At 47.3% G+C, this 17,467-nt stretch overlaps 1 protein-coding gene across 6 annotated transcripts; it reads right to left on the bottom strand.

The window, feature by feature from the left end:
* Nucleotides 1-306: 306 nt before the first annotated feature.
* LOC117433418 (bile acid receptor) lies at nt 307-14,797 on the bottom strand. Of its 6 annotated transcripts, XM_034908323.2 has the most exons (12): nt 14,047-14,797; nt 8,649-8,873; nt 8,356-8,539; nt 6,431-6,811; nt 5,797-5,937; nt 5,339-5,481; nt 4,951-5,049; nt 4,130-4,217; nt 3,680-3,808; nt 3,265-3,366; nt 2,954-3,070; nt 307-1,948 (listed from the first exon to the last, which is right to left on the bottom strand). In XM_034908323.2, exons 2-12 carry the CDS (start codon nt 8,739-8,741, stop codon nt 1,740-1,742), a joined length of 1,686 nt encoding a protein of 561 aa, XP_034764214.2. In that variant the 5' UTR covers nt 8,742-8,873; nt 14,047-14,797; the 3' UTR covers nt 307-1,739. The 6 variants fall into 6 exon arrangements, with proteins under 6 accessions (XP_034764214.2, XP_034764213.2, XP_058860982.1 ...); XM_034908322.2 differs by lacking the exon at nt 8,649-8,873 and having other exon boundaries at nt 4,130-4,214; nt 14,047-14,770; XM_034055670.3 differs by lacking the exon at nt 8,649-8,873 and having other exon boundaries at nt 308-1,948; nt 14,047-14,770.
* Between the last annotated feature and the right edge of the window lie 2,670 nt (nt 14,798-17,467).

A 17,467-nucleotide genomic window follows, 5' to 3' on the forward strand; every position in this document is an offset into this window, starting at 1 on the left:
TGCACAGCGCCGCCGGTGGCCAAACCGATTGTTACAGTAATGTTACTTTAGAACGTCAGTTCAGAAAAACAACAACATCCACTATTGTAATAATATGTGTATTGTCCTGACCCCCTCAAAATGATGCAGTTCCCCCCCATGCTTTTTTTTGTTTTTGTTTTATCATAGTTGAAAGTGGTGTGCCGTGTTAATTTTGAATATGTTTTTTTTTTTTACCGTACCTCTCTGTGTTTAACATTGCTTACCTGTACTGTAACATGCTTTGTTACACTGTGTTATGTTTTTACTGTGCTAAATACATTTTTTGTAAGGGATTACACTGTTGGACAAACACAATACTGCACAAGAGGCGTATTTCAGAAATCCATCCATATTTATTGCGTGTAAAAAATCAGACGAAAAAAAAAAAACCAGAACTCAGACGACATGTTTATTGAGCAGTACAACGATAATAACGGAGCGCCCTGTTATTTTACACAAGTACATGTGAAGCATGTCTCATGTTAACCCTAACAATAATACAAACACACTGTAGGCACTTTGTTTTCATTTATACAAAAGGAACGCTATACAAAAGATAATCCCCGTACTTGCTCAAACAGAACTGGGTCATTTTTATAGGTTATTTTAAAAACACTTCTCTATAGTATCATGAAATAAAAGGTCGTTTTCAATGTCATTGGCGTTGCTGCGCACTATCTAATGTAGAGTGGGCGGGGCTGGTAGTGGTCACATGATCACATGATTGGCGTGGAATGAGAAAGGCTTTTGGTCCCAGTTCAGAAACACTGATCAAGTTTAATCGCATTGGGCTTGATGGTCTGTTTTGGCTGGAGCTGTGCTTTGTGAATAGGAATACGTGTCAGAAATATAGAACACATTTCTTTCATCCACTAGGGGGCGGGCTGTCGCAGGGGGACATGTTAACGGCTGCCCTCCTCTTTACCACAGGAACCTGAGACTCCCCTTGCATAGCAGTGTGATCCAGTCCGGGTTTCACTATGAGTTTAATTTGTTAGCTGTGGCTAATCAAGCTCATTTTAAAACCTGGAACTGGGAAAACTGCTATGCAACAGGAGTCTTATTTCAATCCCTGAACACATCAATTGGGAAAAATAAATATGATGCGAATTCAAAAGGTTGAATGCGTTCCTCTAAGCTGTAGGCCTGGTTCTCCATTTCATCCAGTATCCCTTCTTAAACCGTCTCCCTCCAATTGCAAGCTGGGGCTGGACCAGTCGGCATTGCAGTCAATATTCAAATCTATAACAAGGGCAGAAATACATATCCCTGATATGGACACGGTTCTGGGTTTGGTCTGGCAACTGTTTCTGCTTGCTTTGGCTTTTTGTTTTTTATTATTTGTAAGCAGTTCTGGGTTGTAGTGATGCTGGTGAGGTTCCCCGAACACATTTCAGGAGACCCATTTGGAGAGATCCATTTCTGCTAGGTAGTAATGGTGACTTCACATCACCAATGTGGGAGCCTTTCATGATCTTGTAAAGGCATGGCGTTTCTGTACACTGGCGGTTTGGGATTGCTATCGCCTAGCCCCAGACTAACTCGTATCCAGGCATATTCAGACTGTTCGAAAATGAAACAATTGGTAGACGTGGCCATTTTCACGTGGGTGCTTCTTCCTCCATCAAACCTGAACTGGAGAGACCGCTTTCCAACCAGCCACACTGGGTCCATTTCAAACCATGTCCTGTGTGAGGGTGAGGGGGGTCCTACCCCCGTCACTGCCGCTCCCAGGTCTCACAGAGCAGCGGGCTCAGCACGCCGCTGTGGTTGTGGCCGAGCGTGCGGAGCTGCGTGAGCCGGCCCAGCAGACGGGCGAAGTGCTGGGGATCCTCGGGGTGTCGGAGCTTGGAGAACTTGTACAGGAGCTCCAGCAGCGGCTCCTGCAGTCTCTCCACCTGCTCCCGGCTCTTCAGGAACGGGCGGTCTGAGAGGGGTTAGAGAAGGTGCAAGGGTGTTAAGAGATAACACTGACTGCAGTGCAGCAACGCTGAGGTACAGTAATCAGCATTCTCAGAGCTTCTTACTGCATCATCATCACAAGAAAAAAAAGCCTTTTACACTGAAGAAATAAACACATTGAATCTTGTTTATTTGTGGTATGGTGAAACAAATATATATGCTATTGACTATTTGCAGGAAGTAGTTTCTAGAATCGGGCCCCTTTCATCCTAGATACAGACATTTCCAATCTGGGAGGCATTTCTGACCTGTGGTCTGTGATTTCTATTATAGATCAAGCTCCAGGCTGACTGCATCCAGGCATATTCAGTGTAATTGTGGTACAACAAGAATTAATAGAGGATGCTATTAAGCAGTGTGGAGTAGTGTTTAGGGCTCTGGACTCTTGACTGGGGGGTTGTGGGTTCAATCCCAGGTGGGGGACACTGCTGCTGTACCCTTGAGCAAGGTACTTTACCTAGATTGCTCCATTAAAAACCCAACTGTATAAATGGCTAATTGTATTTAAAAATAATGTGTTATCTTGTAATAATTGTAAGTCGCCCTGGATAAGGGCGTCTGCTAAGAAATAAATAATAATAATAATAATAATAATAATAATAATAATAATAATAATAATAATATTAAAACTAGTTGGTAGAAGGAGTGATAAAAATGTTTCCTCACAAGCCGAGTCATCTGAGTTATTAAAACGACATTTCAAATCCATAATCAAAAGAACTCTGGTTCATTTAAAAATGATATCATTTGCAAGTTGAATTAAGAACCCCTCAATGAATGCAGCGCACGTGCAATCACATGCTGATAGTGACAGACCTCTGTGTTTTGACATCACTGTGATCTCACACTTCAGTTTCATGTTGCGGGTTGCACAATGACTGCCTGCAGGGTCTGCGGGTGTAACCCTATGAAATGCGGGCTCTGCAGTGGGAGCCCCTGTGGTTCTGAGGCACGCGTGGGTTTGACTCACCAGAGAAGAGCAGCGCCATGGCAGCGAGGAGCGCGTACTCCTGCTCCGTCACGTTCAGGTCACGCAGGCTCCTGTAGAAGTTATACACCGGCCTGACCACATCGTCTCCAGCAGCAGCTGCAGGAGGGAAGCACAGCCTGGGTCAGCTATCCCACCTCCAAGCACACTTGCTCACACGCTAGGGCGAGACCATAACTATAATCAGTCAAAACAGAGCTGAGCCTGGCTATTCAAAGAATGTGTTTTTTTTATTAAATAATCTTTATGAACAGGGTGCTGTTGAAGCCCGTCTATATATCTACATGATGTACCGGGAGGATGTGTTGAGGCGTCTTGCTCAGGGTTTGGTGAGTATACTGGTTTCCCATCAAGGCTCGTCCCATACCCAGCAAACCACGGCAGCCCGACAGCGTCTGAAACACAGATCACGAAGACGGACCCCGTTTACTGAAGAAGCCGCTCGGGGCTCGGATTAAAGATCACAGAAAGATGACGGGCGGATGGAACCACACTCCGGGTGTCAATCGTCACACCAGGGATTGCTTGACCAGGTCGATGCAGACACACTTGAGTTGTCTGTCTGCACAGAGCGGAGGCGTCCAGCTGTGCCTCACATGGGTGACCCTTTAGGTGCTAAAGGCAGGATCTAGGGCTCAATGGATCTGACACCTCAACACTAGAAATCAGATGGGATCCCTCATAGCACAGATGTTAATTGCGTCCTACCTGGTCCCGCCCGCTGCAGCCCTTCTCCAGTGCTCTCGTTGTACAGCTGGGCTGAGTGCAGGAACATGGCTTCAACCATGGAGCCTCTCAGCAGCGCAGCCTGATCATCGTGGTGCAGCTGCAGGAACCCTGAGAGAGAGAGAGAGAGAGATCCCATGGTGCATTCTGCAGACACAGAACAGCAGACAGTCTATATTTAAGTCTAGTGCACGGCACTGAAGCTAACCTGCTTCAAAATAAACAGCATTAAAAAAGGGAATAGCCATAAATGTGAGCGTCTTTTTTCAAGTGACATGTGAGACCTGCAGAGCTCTACATCAGCTGAGATCTGTGTTAGCTGCATGTTTGTGTTAGATGCATGGTTGTGTTAGATGCATGGTTGTGTCAGCTGCTTGAATGCAGTCCGGTCCAGGGAAGAGTCTGTTCCAAGGGGAAGGGTGACCAGCTTACCAGGCAGGCTCTTAGTGAACTCATGCAGTGCTGCTGTGCCGGACAGCCTCAGGGCTCCCAGGCCAGGGCCAGCCGCCTCGCCTCGCTGCTGGAGAAACAGGGAGATACACAGTCACCAACACAGCGTAAAAGATCAAAGGCAGCTGAATGCATTGAGATGAGAGCCCGGCGACCTGAAGAGTTTCATAATGCCCCAGTGACCTCCAGCTGTGTGGCTGCACGTTCCCTGCTGTTTACCAGCAGAGCCATTCGGAGACGATGTTCTGGGAAACTTCATCACTGTTAGTCTGGCTGTGATTTCTCATGCAAAGGTTCCCAGTTCTGCCTGAAACTCATTCAGTAACTCGCCTGCCAAGTTGGAGTGGCTGTGCAGCTGTGTCCGTGAGAAGAGAACGCAAGAGAAGAGGAAACAGAAAAAGGGAGCACCGTTGAGTCAGGGTCAGGTCCCTGTACTGGGATTCAGTGTATTGAAACCCCAGTCCCTGAATGAGTGGATATGGCTGCTGCAGTTTGTTCAGAGCGTACTATAACACGCAGTCTATAACATGACACAGCCGCCTTGGGTTTCCATGTCACTATATGTGCATTACTATCCTTTGATGTGACAGTATACTACCCTCAATACTAGTGCACTGCACGCATTGCATATCATGTACAGCCTTGCTCTAGAAAGATCCATTCTCTAGCATTTAAAGGAGGGCAGCACACATTCTAGGACCCCCACAAATTGCTCAGTAGGAAAAGGAATTTGAATGGGTGAAGGGAGCGAGAAGGAGAGGGGACGGGGGCTAGCAGTGGAAACAGAGGAAGGGGTGCCCTACACTTTTTCGGGGGGCCTCCTGTGGCGCTCGGTACCTGCGATGAGCCTCCACAATATAATCCAACAGCTGCTGCTCCTGAGAGGTCAGCTCCACGCGCTCCTAAAACACAGACACCAAAAAACAATCGGTCAAACATACACCCTCCATTTTCAACACCTCAAATCCTGACCGCTCACACGAGCACCTTGCAGATTCAATTGTGCTCACGATTTCTAAAAAAGTTTTATTTTATTTTTTTAATGCAAGTGCTGTACTTACCGTCATCAACATTTTCTGAAGCAGGCTGCTGAAAAAAAACACCGTCAGCTGCCTCTCTGTGTAAAAGCGGGCATTTGATTTGTGACAGCCGCTGGTGAGACGTTAAGAAGAGGACATGTGAGAGGACTACCTGGGCAGGCTGTCGGGCTGTGGAGGAGACCTGCTTGCTCTCTGGCCCCTCGTCCTCCAGCTTGATGCTGCACAGGAAGTCCAGGCCCTGCTTGGCGTTCTTGCGGAGTCGCTTGGACTTGCACTGAACCTCCGTCAGTAGACCTGGGAGAGGCAGGGAGAGGCAGGGAGCAGGGTGAGGCAGTGAGGCTGGTGCTAGGAGCAGAGCGGCCAGCCTCACTGTGAAGAGCGACACTGGGCTGTATCCATCAACCATTATGTGGTTGACCGTGATTTAATCTGATGCTTTATCACAGTCATCGCACATCAACAATGCATGTGCTTTAGAATCCTATATTGTACTTTGCTTTGCCATGTTTTTACAAAGTAACGACCCACTCGCCCCATCAATGCCCGTCCGGTTCCTAATAACTCATTTTCCCCAGAAGTGCATCAAGCATCTTGAAGAATCCCACTCACACTCTGCCAGCATGCCCACTGCCCTGCACTTGTTCAGACGGCACTCCTGGCACTTCCTGCGCATGTACATGTCCATCTCGCAGTGCCCGCCGCTCTTGCACTGGTACACCGCCTTCTTCGTGATGCTGCGTCGGAAGAACCCTGCAGACATGGACAGCGTCACTGTAACGCCCGGCGCCTGCCATCTCAGTGCTGCTGAGTCCAGCAAGCGCAATGCAAGACCCACTAAAGCATGCAAGGTGCTTTGAATTAACAGAATCATGTGTACACCAGCATTTCGTCGGCTTTCACATTTTTTTCTCGTATAAAATACAAACACGTACAGTACGTCACAAATGGTATTTTCATCTGAGCTAATAATGAATTTGCAGATCGCGCCTTCCAGAAATCTGATTGCTGCACTCGCTTGAGTCTATGAAGCGAGGGCAACACCACACATTTTAATCAATTTTCTTAGAAATGCTAAAACGACAAAGCCACTAAAATGAACAACGAACACTTCTAATCTCCGAATACCTCCAAAGTCCTAGCGAGCGTTTTATAGTTTTGCTTGTAAATAATAATGGGTTAAGCAGCTTTTCACGCTGGCTTAGCGATAACAAGCCAGACTCAGTACCCTCCTGCCTCTCCGTACCTTTACAGCCCTCGCAGGTGAGTGCATTGTAGTGATACCCAGAGGCCTTGTCCCCGCACACCACACACAGCTCCTCCTGCCCTCGGAGTCCCAGGCGAGGGCGCTTCAGAGCTGGGATGCCAGCCATGCCAGGGAGGACGGGCACCCCGCTGGGGTCCAGCTCAGAGGGCAGCGTGTAGGAGGGTTTGCCCAGCTCACACCCCCCCAGCTGGTACTGCCCCTCGGGGTACTGCAAGCAATATGGGTAGGGGGCATAGCAGGACTGAGAGGAGGGCGCCCCCTGCAGCATGGGCGAGAACTGCATCCCGGAATACTGGCTGAATGGGGAGAGCTGGTGATCTGCCTCCTGTAGAGGGTAGCTCAGGTGGTCTGATAGGACATCTGTAAAGACATAAAACACGACCTGATCCATAACTCTGCAATGATCCTTTCCTAATCGGTTACTGTGCCTTTAAGTAACTTATGTAGTTCACCAGTGCGTGTATGTGATTGAGAGTTTAAAATTGCTCAATGGGTTTCTGATTTCCTGTAGATGCAGCTGGGGTCAGCTGGAGTGTATGCGACTGGCGCATGTAGTAGAAACAGGAGAATTCGGAATTGATTGTACTTTTTAAAAAATGATACACGAGCCCACAGAGACGCAATAGAAAACCTATAAAAAAATGAAAAAACTTTGAACTGGTCGAGATGTGAAAAAAACAACACATCAAAAACAGGATGCAGCTGACTTATTCCGAATCCACTTTCATTGACCAGAAAGCAGGAATTCGTTCCGGGCTTTTTGGACAGCGGTCAAGCTAATTGGATTAACAGCAATGGTTTTAGTCACTTTGTCGGGGGACCGGGTCCAGTGACGTCATTGATACAGGAGATGATCCCAGAGGAGCATGAATCGTCTGCACGTGTTTCCGGCATTCAGCTTGGACACCCCTCGGGGGGGGGGGGGGGGGGAATCGAGGACCCAAGAGCAGGACCCCTGCAGGATTGAGTAATGAAGTAATTATGCATTGCAGTGACTTCATGGCAGCTCAGGGGCTGTGCTGTAGCTCAGTGAATGCATCTACCAATGGGAGTAAGACTGAGCAGCAGTACAGAGTTTAGAAGATGCTTTCATCTGAGTGTGGGAGAGGCTGTTGTAGATGTCTGCTGTAGACTTATGCAATGCTGGCTGCATCAAACCTACCTTGATATTAGTAAGGGGAACCCTTTACATGAAGTGTCTCTCCTCACTGTGTATTTACATGGTAGATACATGGTGAATGCATGTGTGCTTACGCATCTTATGCACAACTGTATGAGAAAAGGGTTAGGGTTAGTTCTGGGTGTGTGGGTGTGAGGGAGGTGGTGGAGTCTGTGTTTCAGAGCAGGCTGTTTCCCATCAGCGTCCCGGACTCTCCCTCCACAAGCGCTCTCCAGTATCAGTGTTTGTAAACGGAGACAGCACTGTGTAAACACTACACACAGGCAGAGATGTACGCATCACAAGCGCAGAGAGGAGCTGCCAGAAATGCTACCGACCAGCTGATGAAAAGAGGCAGAGGAAGTTGCGATAAAACAGGGACCATAGATAGCGCCAGGCAGGACCCAGCTTCATGAGGACGGGTTGTGCTTTATTCACTGTGTAGAACACAGCGCTGACCAGTGCTTTTAACCCTATTCTTTCTCAAAAGAATACATTTGTGTTAAACCTGGTGGGAAATATCAGAGTTTTCGGCAATAGACCTCTCATTATTCCCTCTGGATCTCCTAACAGCTGAAGATCTGAAGCTACAGCTCAATGGGAAGACGTTCATCTTTGAGGTTCCTGGATCAGGTCCAACCCTCTCCACTGAGCTGCCAAGCCCTTACAAAGTATATCTGGTAAACCAGGGTGTAACCATTAACCTGTCCCCCCCTACAACACTGTACGAAAGATGATGGCTTACCAGCATTGCATTCCTTTAAGGGTAGGAACTCAAGTGACGCATCCCCTTTTTGTTTTTGCTCACCATAATACTGCAGTGGCTCCGACACACAGTACCCATCAGGCACTGCAATGTAACTGTTGGCAGCCATGCTGAGTTCTGACTCCTCCCACTCTCTCATTCGCGCAGCCTTCTGTTTCTGAATCTGGAAGAGCCAATTGGAACACAGTGGGATTAGTCGGTTTCACACTCCTGGAGTGGGGGGGGGGGGGGGGGGGGGGCAGTTTTAAAAGAAACACATATTATGAACATACATTGTACTGCAGTAGGTTAAAGAAATCTCTGTTTAGGAGCCTTGCTTTCAGGCAGTCTTGCACTTCCTTCTTCAACACCTTCTTTCCTGTCATTAACCACCCAGCTGCTTCCCTTTGCAGCCAGTCCCGCGCTCGGAAGCCTGTCCGAGGTGCTGCAGGAGGGAGAGAGTGACTGTGGGAGGAGACCTGCTCAGTGCGTTTTGTTCATGTGAAAGAACTGTCTGCCTGTTGAAGGATAACGTGGGAAAACATAAATAAATGAGTTTTAATACAGCCTAGTGACGGCTTAGTTCTGCGGATTGTAAACAGAGGGCTGGAGAGTGACTGTTTCAAGAGAGCCTCATTGACTCTGAATGTCCCGGGCCATCTCCTGAAATATCTGGCCAGCATGATTCTTAGTAAAGTGATTTGAATTCCTGCACATCGATCTATTCTGCCCGAGGTCCTTTCACTATACGAAGCAGGAGTGTGGGGCGGTGCGTGATGGGAGACAGGCAGGCTTCAGACAGCGGGGTTTCCGCACTGCTTGAAAGAAGCCCCCTGTTTGTGTGCAGTGGCCAGGACCCAGGAGAGCACGCTGTTCTTATCGTGTCCCCATCCCAGCAGGGCAAAGTCCCAGCCTGTTACAACAACTGCTATGCTGTTAGAATGGGGTTCATCAGTGACCACGCTGCACTAAAGGAATGCACAGTTCCATTAGAACAGAGTTCGCAGTTCCATTAGAACGCAGTTCGCAGTTCCATTAGAACGCAGTTCACAGTTCCTTTAGAACGGAGTTCGCAGTTCCATTAGAACGCAGTTCGCAGTTCCATTAGAACGCAGTTCACAGTTCCAGACCACTCAATTGACCCACACATTGAGATCAGAACCGGCAGAGCCGCCGCACAGCCCGCAAAGTAAAACTTCTATGTAAGATCACCGTTTAGGTGATGTCAAAAAAGACAAAAGTTGGTAATTAACTAAACAGCCTGGACTAGCATTCCAGCGGATGAGACTTGGGACCTCTGAGTTCGCTGGCTACAGTTAGCCGAACGTCGCTTCAGTATTTAGGACACCCAGCATTTGGAGGTTCAAATAGGCTGATGTCTCATCAGAAGTGACGCGGAGATGAGGTTCATTTTAATCTCAAGGGTCTATTTCCTGTGAAAATAAATACACCGATAAATACTGAACTGCTGGAGCTGGCTTTTAGAAAACGCATTTCTGCTGTCTGAATAAAACGACAGAGAAAGCATGTCGTCTTTCATATATACTTAGATATATATATATACTTCCACCACACTCTAAATTCACTTCCTGTGCTCAGGTATTAGTCAGCTGGTGTCCTATTAGACCCGTCAGCTGTTTCCAGCCCCTAGACGCTAACGTGACATTCCTGTGTATTTACATATCAGTTACTTAGTAAATGCATTTGCACGGACACGTCATTGCGTGAATTCTGTATTTAATGGATTTACTGTGTGGGTCTTTTTGCAGGATGTATGTAAAACACGAGAGCGTTGAATTACACAAGACCACACCGAGTTACACAAACAAAACACCGTTTTAATCGTGGTCATTAGGTCAAAACTGTTTACACCATCTGTACACAAGCGTCTTAATCCGATTAGTCTTCCTGAGTCCTTCTGGCTTCTTATTTGATTATAATATGCAGTGCAGTTCTGGATTGGGACATTGAAATGATAAGCAGTCTTTTCCACATTCCAATGCAGCCCCTCCCGCCCTTACTAGAATCTCCATTCGTTTCAATCCTGTGCAACAGGTGTTACTGAGCACAGCACCTTTCCATTGAGAAAGACTTTAAAAAGATTGTCTTTCAGTGTTTCTCGATGTACCACTATTGGGAGTTGTGTAGCTATGGATGGATGTGTATTTCTAGTCTCCTGTTTGATTGAATTCGCTAACCGTGTGATGGTATTATCGTATTATTCACTTTAAATATGTATTGCTATTATTTAAAATGTTTTGATTTGATTTGATTAGTTCTATTGTGTAGTTCTCACTAAATATTCGGTTGTTTTATTTAATTAGTTGATTGGTCCCTGTTGTAGTTTAATAGTTTATCTACATTAAATAAAAATCAGTTTTATTAACCCGTGACTCAGTTTTATAAACCTGTGAATACACCTACTTAGAAACGAATAAAAATGATTGAACAAAATGAAATCACTGTTGAGAGATGATAATCTCGAAGCAGTGGGCTGGTATTTGCTGAATAATTGTAGCTGTCTTTTGTTAGTTGATAATTAGCCATTAATTAACAGCCTTTGTTAACATGTTAGTAAGCTAGCTGTCACCTATGATAAGCAATGCTTTCCTATGATATGATTCCTTGTGTTTTGGGTTTAATAACTCAGCTAGTTGAATGTTTTGCTATGAGATTGTTGTTGAGGGCAGCTTGGAACACAAAAGCAATCCTGTACCCTCAAAACTTCATAACCCTCCAAACCCCATAACCCTCGAAACCCCATAACCCTCCAAACCCCATAACCCTCCAAACCCCATAACCCTCGAAACCCCATAACCCTCCAAACCCCATAACCCTCCAAACCCCATAACCCTCCAAACCTCATAACCCTCCAAACCCCATAACCCTCGAAACCCCATAACCCTCCAAACCCCATAACCCTCCAAACCTCATAACCCTGCAAACCCCATAACCCTCGAAACCCCATAACCCTCCAAACCCCATAACCCTCCAAACCCCATAACCCTCCAAACCCCATAACCCTCGAAACCCCATAACCCTCCAAACCCCATAACCCTCCAAACCCCATAACCCTCCAAACCCCATAACCCTCCAAACCCCATAACCCTTGAAACCTCATTACCCTCCAAACCTCATAACCCTCCAAACCCCATAACCCTCCAAACCCCATAACCCTCCAAACCCCATAACCCAAACCCCATAACCCAAACCCCATAACCCATCAAACCCCATAACCCTCCAAACCCCATAACCCTCGAAACCCCATAACCCATCAAACCCCATAACCCTCCAAACCCCATAACCCATCAAACCCCATAACCCTCCAAACCCCATAACCCTCGAAACCCCATAACCCATCAAACCCCATAACCCTCCAAACCCCATAACCCATCAAACCCCATAACCCATCAAACCCCATAACCCAAACCCCATAACCCTCCAAACCCCATAACCCATCAAACCCCATAACCCTCGAAACCCCATAACCCTCCAAACCCCATAACCCTCCAAACCCCATAACCCTCCAAACCCCATAACCCTCCAAACCCCATAACCCTCCAAACCTCATAACCCTCCAAACCCCATAACCCAAACCCCATAACCCTCGAAACCCCATAACCCTCAAAACCCCATAACCCTCCAAACACCATAACCCTTGAAACCCCATAACCCTCCAAACCCCATAACCCTCCAAACCCCATAACCCAAACCCCATAACCCAAACCCCATAACCCATCAAACCCCATAACCCTCCAAACCCCATAACCCTCGAAACCCCATAACCCATCAAACCCCATAACCCTCCAAACCCCATAACCCATCAAACCCCATAACCCATCAAACCCCATAACCCAAACCCCATAACCCATCAAACCCCATAACCCAAACCCCATAACCCTCCAAACCCCATAACCCATCAAACCCCATAACCCATCAAACCCCATAACCCTCCAAACCCCATAACCCTGCAAACCTCATAACCCAAACCCCATAACCCTTGCTGTTTATCAAAGAAACATCTGACCTCCTGACATCTGAGTTATTGCAATGAGACTCACTCACAATAAATACAACCATGATAAAAAAAAATACAAAAAAACCACATTCAATTACATTAGTCATTGATTCATGTTTGGGGAATAGAGAGGGGAATTACATATTTATCATCTGTTGTCACAGTCACACTGGAGCTGTTTGGATCGCTGGATTGTGTGCTTTTTTGGATTTTGAAAAGGACAGGAAGCCCCCCCCCCCCCATCACGTCCTTGCCCCCCCCCCCCCCCCCCCCCCCCCTCAGGGTTTGAAGCGCTCCTGTCTGAAATGTTTGTCCTCCTGTCATGTTTGTAGAGGCAATATTTGCACCCAGGTTAAAGTTTAACAAGAACAAGGCAAAGATTTCAAGCCCAGGCAGGACACAGCTACTGTTCTCAGACTGGGTCACAAATTCCTGTTTCCTCTTTAGATAGTAATGGAACTCTCTCTTCCAGTGTTCTGTACGGGTACTCAGAGAGTTCACAGCTAATGGCCAGTGTCGGGGGGGGGGGGGCGATGCCAGCGCGGGTCGGACCTTGTTTGTAGGGTTTTGCCCGTCTTGGCTGGGGGACCAGCAAGGCTGCGTTAGGGTTTGAGATCATGCAGGGCAAAGTAGAAATGAGCTTAGTACACCTCCTATTCAGTGACCCCTACACACACACACACACACAGCACAGCACAGCTCAGCACAGCATTAAGAAATACTGTTTATTCTGTGGTCATAGTTAGTCAATGAATAAGAACAGACCGTGCAGTACTCCCTGACTCGTGTAACCTTACTGCAGTGACAACAACAGGTACGATATATTAACTAATAATACAAACAGGAACATTGGCGCTTTAAATAAAGCAGGCCCAAAACGGACTCACAGAAGACCTCACTTAAAAACAGTACTTCTAAACGATGACTAATATATTTGACTAACACTGTAGTGTTGTAATGTGAAGCATTTCTGCCCTGGTTATATACTGTGCATTCATACCATTGCTTTCCATGAAATACAACGCGTTCTGTTGTTCAAACGCTGCAAATCAACAGCAGTCTCAACACTGCACACTAAACAGGTCCGTCTTCATGCTTCTGTGATATTAAGTGGGCTGGTTCTGTGCTGGAACAGGAAAGCTGTGAGCGGTTCTGTGCTGGATCAGGAAAGCTGTGAGCGGTTCTGTGCTGGAACAGGAAAGCTGTGAGCGGTTCTGTGCTGGAACTGGAAAGCTGTGAGCGGTTCTGTGCTGGAACAGGAAAGCTGTGAGCGGTTCTGTTCTGGAACAGGAAAGCTGTGAGCGGTTCTGTGCTGGAACAGGAAAGCTGTGAAGCTTTCTTTTCTTTAACTATTCCTAATTTGTGTCGATTCCATTCCATAACTGTATATTACAAATGGTACATTTCATAACATTTCTTAGATCCAGTCGCGAAAAGAAAATCGCACAAATGCGTCAAATAAACACTTCTCCCCTACTTCAAAACTAGCAAAACTCTTCAGTAACTGGGGCAAAACGTTCTGGCTGGTGTCTCCCCCCGGTATTTGTCTGCTTGAACTATAGTTTAACAACAAATAAATTAATTGATATAATTTACATAAATGTGTTATAATGCGTGCCTCCCCTCAGCTCTCTCTCTTCCCTGGGTCCCCTAGACAAAGTAGTGACCCTTACCAGTGCTGTGTGTCTCCTCGCTGTGTGTCTCCTTGCTGTGTGTCTCCTCCCTGTGTGTCTCCTTGCTCTGTGTCTCCTTGCTCTGGGTCTCCTCGCTGTGTGTCTCGTCCGTGTGTCTCCTCGCTGTGTGTCTCCTCCCTGTGTGTCTCCTCGCTGTGTCTCCTTGCTCTGGGTCTCCTCGCTGTGTGTCTCCTCGCTGTGTGTCTCCCCCGTGTGTCTCCTCGCTGTGTGTCTCCTTGCTCTGGGTCTCCTCGCTGTGTGTCTCCTCGCTGTGTTTCTCCTCGCTGTGTTTCCTTGCTGTGGGTCTCCTCGCTGTGTGTCTCCTTGCTGTGTGTCTCCTCGCTGTGTTTCCTTGCTCTGGGTCTCCTCGCTGTGTGTCTCCTCGCTGTGTGTCTCCTCGCTGTGTGTCTCCTCGCTGTGTCTCCTCGCTGTGTGTCTCCTCCGTGTGTCTCCTCGCTGTGTGTCTCCTCGCTGTGTGTCTCCTTGCTCTGGGTCTCCTTGCTCTGTGTGTCTCCTCGCTGTGTGCCTCCTCGCTGTGTCTCCTCGCTCTGTGTCTCCTCCCTGTGTGTGCTGCTGTGTTGACTGGTGCTCCCTCTCTCCTAGTTGGGCTGCTCTGGCCCCTCTCCCCCTATTTATCTCACAGAGTCTCTCTGCAAACACGGAGCTGCTCCAGACACACCACAGAGCTGCGCTGCGGCCCGATCTCTCTCCCTCACTTCCCACACACAGGGTCAGAGGCAGGGCCGCCCCCAGCTAGCATAAATCAAACACTGCAGAGAGGAGGGGGGAGAGAAAATAGAGGGGAGAAGGGAGCGGGACAGTCAGGGAGATACAAGCTAAACTTGTCAAGGCCAATTGTGTCAACCTGTCACTCTGTGGTTGACTCACACCGAGAGTGAGGTTCATCAAAATAGAAAGCATTTTTTTTCATATTACATAAAAGTGCACCCTGGGTTTTCTAACTGACCAACTATTAATAAAAACTACGACTTGTTAACAAATAACAAACTGTAAGAGACAGTTTATATATAAATAAGCTCTCTGAATGAAACAAAACTGGAGTTTTGTGCAGTCGCTGCCCTCTGAGCTGCGCTGGGCTCTGTATCAAAGCACTGGGCTTTTCTGAAGAGAACAAGCCTCCTCTAATGTATAGCTGCTTTTCACCAGGCCACAGTCGGAGGCCATGGCTGCAGTCCAGCCGTCATCACTTCCAGAACGCTGGAGACTCTGCGACGTTTTAAAATGCATGTTTTAAAAGCATCGGGTGACAACGGGTGTTCAGGGTTAGCAAGTACCTCAACAATGCCATTGTCCTGTTCTTTACTGCCCCTTGTGTTATTTCAATGACTTTGTATTCAAATCCGGTCTGTTTTTTGATAGTGAGAAGGTTCTTTCTTCTGTGTAACGTTAGCCAGACCGGTCTCTTTACAGAAGCCTATGCCCTCTAGTAATAGTCACTTTAGATCAAGGTTTCTTTTGTTTTACTCTCTCCTTACTAATTTAAAGACACTCAGGGCAATGCACAATTCAAATACAAGAAACATTAGACAAATTAAGAGGGTTTTGCAAGGATCTTAAAAAGGTAAAGGTAAACACTAAAAAAATATCATTTGAAGCTGCTTGCTTTTAAATCAGCCTTCTGCGTTGTTTCATACTGGTTTTATAGCCAGAGTGTTGTTAAACATAGCAGCAAAACACAACACGATTCTATTGCTTGTGTTTCAGGCAGGTAACATGGAACCTGGACTGAGGAGCAGCAACAGGAACGTGAGCCAGTCAGCAGCTGGGCACAGACCCCTAGGAATCGCATCAGCAGTGAAAGCATGTCTGCTTCATACGCCTGTATATGCAGGGTCCCCTGGGATTGATTTCCAGGAAGCCGTGTGTGTGTGTGTGTGTGTGTGTGTGTGTGTGTGTGTGTGTGTGTGTGTGTGTCGACTCCAGCTGGACCGTCTCCCTCCCTCTCTCTCTCTCTCCCTCCCTCTCTCTCTCTGGCCTTTCTCCCTCTCTCACACTCCGTCCTCGCCTGTGTGTCTCATCCCTCATCCGCTCTGTTTACTCCGGGGGCCGTGGCAATTAACTGTTATCCGACTCGCTAATGAGCATCCATTGTGGTCCAGGGGGGATGCAAGGGGGGTTTGAGTTGCCCATCTTGTCTGGAGACCAGCAGGGGGCGCTACATTGATAAAAAGTGATCTGTTATGAATAGGCTGTAACGTGGTGCTCTATCAATGTAACTGTCACAACTGACCATGCTGGTGTAGCTTTTTTAAAAAAAAAAGCTTCAGTTAAAGATTGTTAGAAAGTGATACTGGAGATATGAGCCAGCAGTTCTGGTACTGAAAGAGTTAAACACCAAAGAATCGAGAGCCCATGAATATGGGGGGGGGGGGGGGCAGGAAATAGTCCTCATTAAGACATTCCCACTATGCTGTGTTTATAAATACTAAATAATCTTCTAGCGGTTGATTGATGGTGGTCAGTATCGCTGATGCTTCCTGTGTCCAAAAACAAATGGACGAGGATTAAGAAGCCCCCCCCCCCCCACAACCAACCCCCGTGAAAAAACAATACTTTGAATTTCCGAACTCTTCTAGTGTACCCTTCACAGCTCCGAGTCCCATAAATCCAGCTCTTGGGGTCGACCCCGGGCTAAGAGCCTCATTCCGAGCTGGGTGGCCCCCGCACTTTCTCAGCCCGGGGATCAGAGCTGTCACTGTGGGGAGCGCAGAAGCCGTTCCAGCGGTCTCCGAAACGCTTGGTGTTCCTACGCTCTCCGAGGTCAGCCTGTTATTCTGCATTGCTCACAGCATTACAATAATACTGCAGTCATGAGAAATGAGCTTAACAAAATACAGGCAGGGTCATCTGAATTCATGTCTTGAAAAAATACAACACCATCACAAAATACGAAATAACCAAATACAGTAACAAATGAAAGGACGCCCCCAGGACATTGTAGCAGCCTTTTTTTAATAAGGAAAGGGCAAAATAATACTGTTTCTTTCAAAAACTCGCTTTGCTGTGCGGGATGGCCCGGCTAGTAGCAAGGCTGGACCTGTTTAGTGTACTGTGTGAAGCGCTGATGCCTTGCACAGAGCAGTGATGGGGGTGCACTGCTTATAAGCCTTACTCAGCTCTTTATCAGAGTCAATTAAGGCTGCTGTGACACAAGTGATTTCTTCCCATCCATCTCACAGCCTCCCTCCCGCCTGGCTTCTGTCTGAGGAGGTTTGTTTAGGCAGGATATGGACCTCGTTGAACCCTAGCAACCAGCCTCTCGATCCGGCCCATTCAGAACTAAAGATTAGGCCTCATTGCAACAATTTGGCAAGGCTGCGTCTTTAACTACTACATTGTGAGGCTGGCTGCAGGGCAATACGACAACCTGGGATCTCTCTCAGGCATCTTTTTTCATGTT

Source organism: Acipenser ruthenus, chromosome 30 (assembly GCF_902713425.1).
Source record: "Acipenser ruthenus chromosome 30, fAciRut3.2 maternal haplotype, whole genome shotgun sequence".
NCBI lineage: Eukaryota > Metazoa > Chordata > Actinopteri > Acipenseriformes > Acipenseridae > Acipenser > Acipenser ruthenus.

What these genes read in the sequence shown, in the direction of transcription:
- LOC117433418 (XM_034908323.2), bottom strand. Translation starts at nt 8,741, where the DNA reads ATGACAGGAAAGAAGGTGTTGAAGAAGGAAGTGCAAGACTGCCTGAAA. An exon ending in AGTGGGCATGCTGGCAGAGT is followed by an intron (nt 5,482 to 5,796) that starts GTGAGTGGGATT and finishes TGCCTCTCCCAG; the next exon opens with GTCTACTGACGGAGGTTCAG. An exon ending in CAGCCCGACAGCCTGCCCAG is followed by an intron (nt 5,050 to 5,338) that starts GTAGTCCTCTCA and finishes TCTGTGTTTTAG; the next exon opens with GAGCGCGTGGAGCTGACCTC.